At 51.7% G+C, this 6,955-nt stretch overlaps 1 protein-coding gene across 2 annotated transcripts; it reads right to left on the bottom strand.

Annotated features, from left to right (window-relative positions):
* Positions 1–1,372: 1,372 nt before the first annotated feature.
* On the bottom strand, positions 1,373–6,955 carry Upk3a (uroplakin 3A). Of its 2 annotated transcripts, XM_031358353.1 has the most exons (6): positions 6,830–6,955; positions 5,875–6,030; positions 4,725–5,004; positions 3,497–3,579; positions 2,529–2,661; positions 1,373–1,696 (listed from the first exon to the last, which is right to left on the bottom strand). In XM_031358353.1, the coding sequence occupies exons 1-6, from the start codon at positions 6,879–6,881 to the stop codon at positions 1,537–1,539; spliced, it is 864 nt and encodes a 287-aa protein (XP_031214213.1). In that variant the 5' UTR covers positions 6,882–6,955; the 3' UTR covers positions 1,373–1,536. The 2 variants fall into 2 exon arrangements, with proteins under 2 accessions (XP_031214213.1, XP_031214222.1); XM_031358362.1 differs by lacking the exons at positions 3,497–3,579; positions 4,725–5,004 and having other exon boundaries at positions 1,537–1,696; positions 6,830–6,907.

Raw genomic sequence — 6,955 nt, 5'->3', positions numbered from 1 at the left:
TACACTCCCTACACAGGGAAGCATCTTGGTATGTGCCTCAGAAAAATGTGTCTTTTGGATCCAGACCCTGGTCAGGGACACAGGCAGACTTGGTGTCCTCCATGTACATCCTGAAGCCTCTTAGGCTCGCTCTGTGACAATCTCATTCACCCACATCTCGCCTTCTTGCTGGTCTGGGGACCTAACATGTTCATCACCTTGTTCAACTGCTATGTGTTATTTGAGCTCACTAGGAGGCTGACTCTGGAAACTAACTGTCACCCTATCCAGTTTCCAGTTATAGTATGATTAGCTAGAGTCCTCCAAAGCCCTTCATCTGGGGACGGTCATCCCTCTAACTGTGGCAGGAAGGATGGATGGAACAGCTTGGATGTTAACCATTTTAACAAGGGTTACTGGTGTTTATCCCAGGGTATAAAGATGCCTGCAGTGGGAAACAGAGGCTGGAGGCTCAGCTATAGAGAGAATAGCCAGTTGGGAACTCCAGCTGACTGCCTCAACTTCCCCAGTCAGTTTCTGCTGGATGTTGAGAGGAGAGGGCCCACTTGGATGACATCATCTCTACTTGGAAGCCTCACCTGATGGGGTCCTCCACCCTGCCAAGGGCTCTCTGTGGGAAGCCCAAGATGGCTGCTTGCAGGGCTTTCTTAGTTGGTTTCCGCTGGCTGTTTTCAGTGCCTGATTTGATAATGTTTTATTTTCTATCCACCTATCTATCATCTCTCTCCTATCTATCATTTACCTGTCTATTTATCTACCATCTATCCATCATCCATCCATATTCATTATCTATTATCTATTATTTATCTATCTACTTACCTATTCATCATCTACCATCTATATCTATCTACCTATCTATCTACCATCAATCTCTCTATTCATCATCTATCACCTACCTATCATTTATACATCTACCTACCTATCTACACATCATTTATTCATTATCTATCACTCTATCTATGTATCTATTTATCTATCTATCTATCTATCTACTTATCTATCTATCATCCCTACCCACCTACCTCTTGCTATTCAGTCTTTTATTTGAGCTTGCTATCTTACCTAATGAACCCATTCATTCTAAACCAAAAGCAAAGATCATTCTCCAGAAGGCACACAACAGAGCCATGAAGATGCACTCCAGGAAAGTGGTTTAGGAAGCCTCGTCAAGCTAGCCTTGTAACAGCCTAGTCCTGAGGCACATTTAACAGATGGGGATTCTAAGACTCGGGGCTCAGAGCTGAGCAGCACACAGGTGCTCAGGCAGCTCTCACTACCACAGTTTTGAACACAGTGCCCTCGTCTCCTGAGACCCCAGTGTCCAAGCCCTCAGTGTGACATTACCCACATGTCCATCCCCTGCTTCTCCTTTCACTCTGGACATTAACACTTAAGACTTTATTTAGCATTTTCATGAAGTTGGAAACAAGATGTCTTGTTTCACATCTGGTCCACTCAGAGCATAAACACCATTGCTGCCAACCGCAGGGCCAGGCTGAGAGGAGGCCATGGCTTGGGGCTGGGGCTTGGCTTGTTTCAATCTTGGAGCTTGCTGGAGAACACCTCTGCTCTGTCTAGGGGTGGGCCCCGGTTCACAGATGAGTAGGAAGGCTCAGAGGCCCCCAGGGTCTTGGGGACAGCCTCCTGGGTGATCTGTGAGTCGTGTGTCGTTTCCCCATCAGAACTGCCCATGTCCCTGACACACACAGAGAGAGAGAGCCAGGATTAGAATAGCAGAGCAGACATGGACTCCTCCAGTTGCTCAGGGCCCTAACTTAGACATAACACTGCCTTCCAGGACATAATCTCAACAAGCCAGTATCTTTGGAACCCTTGTTGTATGCTAGGCCTCCGGAATAAGGGAAGGGTCGGCCTTCTTGAACGTATATAGATAGTGTCACATCTTTGAGCTGACGATTGGAGGCCATTGTTCCAAGTCCTCAAAGTGCCCTGATCATCAGGGGAGACAGATCAAAGTCAATAATGATCACAGAGAGAGGACAAGTCCAAATGGAAGGCTTCCTGGAGGAGGAGGCAGATACTCTGATCCTGAAAGAGGATCGTGGGCAGAGAGAGAGAGGCTCGTGGGATGAAATAGGAAGACTCTGCCCTGAATATTACTATTGCCTCCATTTTCCGTATGGGGAAAAAGAGACCCTGGACACCTGCCAAGGTCACACAACTCCACCAGAGGTAAAGCTTGTCTCCTTTGTGGGGGGGTGGAATTGAATCCAGAGCCTCCTACATACTAGGCAAGTGCCACACCACTGATTTACACTCCCAGCCCAAGAACTGAGATCTGAATGCGCCCACTGCCCACAGACTGGGATGGGCTTGAGTCCTTCCGTCTCCTGGGCTCCTCGCTTGCCAGCTGAAGGACATGACCCTGAGATACCAAGGCTCTGCCGCTCTCACCAGTACCAAGGCAGGTTGCCCCTTGCTTTCCCTCCCGGTCCTGTCCCAGAGAACCCGGATGCTGAGCCTTTCCTGGGAAGTCTCCGGGCTCCTCCCTTCCCTGAGGAACTCACACAAAGCTGAGGATGATGGCTCCAGCGAAACCCACGAGCAGAAAGAAGGGCAGGGAGCCCAGAATGGACGTGATGACAATCATGCCTCCGCTCCGCCGGCCGGGCCACGTGTCGATGGCCGAGTAGGGGATAGCTGCAGAGGTCCACAGCCCACTTAATCTCAGAAATTGCCCCACCCTGGCTCTTCTCCCAGGGACAGGCAAGGTAACCTCCTGCCGTGGCTGCCTGGAATCCAAGATGACCTGGCGGCCTGGGGCAGTAATTGCTCTTGCCAGGCTTTGGCCCACTGGCCCCTCTGCTTCTCATCCCTTCCCGCAGGGTGAGAATTTCTGGTGTCTTCTCCTTTTTGCATAAGGTTAGTTATATGTCACTTCTGGTGACATGGATGGCATACATGCATGGTCTAAACAAAATAAAGCTGAGCAAATATCTCAGAGGGGATGTGGCTCTCCATCTTTCTGGTTATTGTCACCCTTGGAAATGATGGACAGCCAGGCAGTGGAGGTGCGCGTCTTTAATCCCAGCACTTGGGAGGCAGAGGCAGGTGGATTTCTGAGTTCGAGGCCAGCCTGGTCTACAGAGTGAGTTCCAAGACAGCCAGGGCTACACAGAGAAACCCTGTCTCCAAAAACCAAAAAGAAAAAGAAAAAAAAGAAAAAGAAAAAGAAATGATGGACAGGTCCTACAGTGAGCAAGTGACTTGAGGCACTGTCTATTCTGAGTTCAACTCCACTCTGGTACTCCTGGTCTAAGCAGTCCCATATGCACACTGTCCCCAGAGGCCAACCCTTTAGGACCGGGCCCAGGAGCGTTGGACCCTGTTGCTGTCTTTAGGGTTCCTAGAGGAATCCCACCAAGCTAGCCAGGCGAGGAGATGGAGGTGCCCACTATGTGAAGGACAGAGGCCAGGCTTACAGCCTGGACTCAGCTCCAAGGATCTCACCCCTCCCACCCCAGCACACACTCACGCCGGTTGGTCCGGATGGGATCTGACCATAGTGTCTGGTCCTGCACCAAGCCTGTGGACATGTTGACCAGGACATATTTGAATCTGGAAGAAAATGGAGTGAGGGTGACTTTCATCTTACCTGTGCACCCAGCCAGAGGAAACAGGAAAGAGGAGGACCACGGGGAAGATTTCCAGAAGACAGCCCCTGGGTGAGGTCAGGACAGTAGAAGGATTCTGGACTTGACCACATATCCCCTAGATCCTTCTCCAGCTTGGTTATGCCTGCTCTGGGAAGCCTTCATGGTTGGGGCCGTTGCTTAGCCTGCCTCTGGGAGCATCCCCTTTTTTTATTTTATGCACCTGTAGCACCCCTGCGAGGTGTGAATCCATACACTTTTCTGGCAGCTGTGGTCCTTGGGGTCACAAAGACAATTAGAAAACCAGCCTGATAGGATTTATCACCAGCACCAGTTCCTTTGAGTCGGGGCTATGTTTTAGGTGCAAATATTCCCCAAACAGGCTAATCAGAAGAGGAGACCCAGAGAGACAATAGCGCCATTCCTCACTTAAGTCCCAGTTTAAACAGTGGCCTGGATAGTCTGAGGACCAATTCATCTACGGCTTGTAGTCTAGTGACCCTTAAACTTAAATCCCCCTTAGGGAGCTGTGGCTGTAGCTCAGTGGAAAGGCACATGTTCTGCAAGTGGGAAGCCATAGCAGCACATACAGCCTTAATCCAGGCAGCACACAGGGGTCAAGCCTAGCCTGGGTTACATGAAAACCTGTCTCAAAGCAAAAGAGAAAGGCAAGGAGGGAAGGAGAGAGGGAGGAAGGAAAGAGAAAGAAAAGGTAGGATGGATTTCTTTCTTTCTTTCTTTTTTAAAGATTTATTTATTATTATACATGAGTACACTGTAGCTGACTTCAGACACACCAGAAGAGGGAGTCAGATGTCATTACGGGTGGTTGTGAGCCACCATGTGGTTGCTGGGATTTGAACTCGCAGACCTTCGGAAGAGCAGTCGGTCCTCTTACCTGCTGAGCCATCTCGCCAGCCCCGGCAGGATGGATCTCAAACTGTTTGCACAGCAAGGTGCCAAGCAGAGCCTGTTGGGTCTTTGGGTAGCTGCTGCAAACCAGGAAGCCCACCCTCCCTGATACCTGATCCCTGAGCTCCGAGAAGGGTGGCTTTCCCCATTTTGTCCCCCTTTTGGCTCTTCCATCCTCCCACAGCCTCTTACACCCACCTGTACTCAGTGGCCGCTCTCAGGGGTGGGTTGCAGAGGCCCTGGAAGTTGGGGTCCCAAAAGCAGGTCCCGTTGTTGCCCACCCTGACTAGGTATGCGTTCAGGATCTCTGAGGCCTGGGTCACATCTCCAACAGAATCCAGGCTGGGCAAGTCACCACAAGGGGTCAGGTCAAAGGCCGCAGCTTTATAGGGGCCTGACTTCCCACCCTGGGTTTGCCGGAAGGTGGTGCTCAGTGGAACGCCAGTGCTGTCCTGTACAGACACATTCCTGGACATGGCTGCAGAGACGATGCAGAAAGTCAAGACCCTGGCCACTCCAATTCAGCAGCAAGCACTCAGTCACCCATCATACAGGAGAGTCTAAATCTGTCCAGGTTGTTGCTGGGCACTAGGGTGATTGGCGTGTGCTCAACCGTAACAGTGCAGCTGGCCCAGAAGCACCCCACTGTGAGGTACTGGATCCATGACTCCCTCAGTCTGTCTTCCAGTGTCCCTCCAGCTCGACGAACCTCGAGGGCCACCTGTAGCTGGCAGCCCTAGATTCTTTCCTCTCTAAAATGGGAAAGGCTGGGATAATGCTAAGGTGAGTGTGGCAGGACCCATATTGGGCCTCACGTTTTCTCTTTACTTCCTGGGTGACCTTGGACCAACCACTTGATATCTCAGGCCCCTAGATTTCCGTGAAATAGAAAATACTCCAGGGTATCCACAGACTGGGCACATGCAGACAATAATAGAAGCCTACTGACAAGATGGGATGCTGGAGACATTAAGAGTCTGTTATGGGGTGGCTGGTCCCTAAACCCAGGAGCTTGCATCAAAGGATTGTGGTTTAGGTCGCAGGGAGCAATCCTGAGAAAAACCCTGAAATGATCTAGGCTCAAAGGCCAGTGAGATCAGAATGCAGCTGTCAGAGCCCCAGAGAGGGGATCCCACCCCTGTCTTTATCCCCTACTCTACCATAATACTCTTCATGCTGCTTGCAGACAGTGGCTCTAAAGTGGGCAAGGCAGCTGGTGCTAGGCAGGTACTCGGAAACTGGCGTGACTCCCTCCCACCAACCTGATAAGGACAGGTCTGGGGCCACAGTCACAGTGGTGTCAGCGTGTTCGTGAGCAGTGATTTTCGGAGGGAAGCGGGCTCCTTACCTGAGTCGACCATAGCGTAGAGGTAAACCTCATAAGAGCCACTGAGTGGCTCTGAGCTATCGAACATGCACAGAGGCTTCTCCAAGGCCACAGTGGTGAGGGTAGGGTTGTTGGTGGCAAAGGTCACACTGGCCAATTGGGGCTGGAGGTTCACAGCTGGGGAAGGCAACGAGGGCAGGAGCTGACCTCTGAGCACAGGAGTCATTGCTGCAGGTCCAGTACTGGGTTTGGTCCTCCCAATGGGCCACCCCATGACTCTCTCTCAGAGATAATCAGTGCCCCTGTGCTCACCTTGCTGGCTGGTCATCCTGGGTAGACACATCCCTACCCCACCCCAGTCAGACAGCAGCTGCCTTCTAGCTGTCTCTATAAGGTCTTTCTGCCCCGCGGGCTCTTCCTCCTCCACCCCCACACTCTTCACTTGAACCATCTACCCTAACAAGCAAACCTCATCCTTTTTGCTTTCTCTGGGACAGAAGCTTTGCGGTTCCCCGTTGGCCTCCCACGTAATCTCATCTCACAGGAAAGACAGTCAGGTCCCGAAATTCAGGGCTTTTACTTGTCTACTCTCAGCTTCATCCCTTGCAGGCTTCTCCTCACTACCTGCCCCAGCCACAAGGATCAACAAGTCAATCCCAGGATGGACCATTCCCTCCCACTCCAGGAATCTGCCGCTCTACCTCCCCCCTCAGTCCAGGAGTCACTACAAAAGTGGGTGGCTCTGCTCTCTGCATCCCCTGTGCGGTGTTCTCTGGCAACACCTATCACAGGGTTGATGAGGTCAGCTCAGGGGTGGACGCTGGGATTCCCATCAGTTTCTATTACTACAGCTGCTAACATCTGTGTTCCCAGTGCAGGCGCCTATTCCTGGACCCCCTAAATGAGATTCCCAATGCTACTCTGTATCCCCTCAGGCCTCCCTGGACACGCCCCGGTGTTCTCGTCCCCGGCTTACTCCAGCCACACCGCAGGCATCCGAGGGCCAGCAGGGCCCAGAGCAGGAGCATCGCCCGAGATGAGCCTTCGCAATGCACTCTGCCTGCGAACGTGCACCTGGCTGCTGCAGCTCACCTGCCACCAG

The sequence above is a fragment of the Mastomys coucha genome, unplaced genomic scaffold (assembly GCF_008632895.1).
Source record: "Mastomys coucha isolate ucsf_1 unplaced genomic scaffold, UCSF_Mcou_1 pScaffold11, whole genome shotgun sequence".
Taxonomy (NCBI): domain Eukaryota; kingdom Metazoa; phylum Chordata; class Mammalia; order Rodentia; family Muridae; genus Mastomys; species Mastomys coucha.
Note: the sequence above shows the minus strand (reverse complement) of the source record. Positions and strands in the feature narration are given on the sequence as shown.

Excerpts from the sequence above, each read along its gene's own strand:
- Upk3a (XM_031358353.1), bottom strand. The coding sequence starts at position 6,881 with ATGCTCCTGCTCTGGGCCCTGCTGGCCCTCGGATGCCTGCGGTGTGGC. Across the intron at positions 6,031-6,829 it reads ATGCCTGCGGTGTGGCTGGA|CTGTGAACCTCCAGCCCCAA; the intron begins GTAAGCCGGGGA and ends TGCCTTCCCCAG. Across the intron at positions 2,662-3,496 it reads TCCCATCCGGACCAACCGGC|CTATCCCCTACTCGGCCATC; the intron begins GTGAGTGTGTGC and ends GGACCTCTGCAG.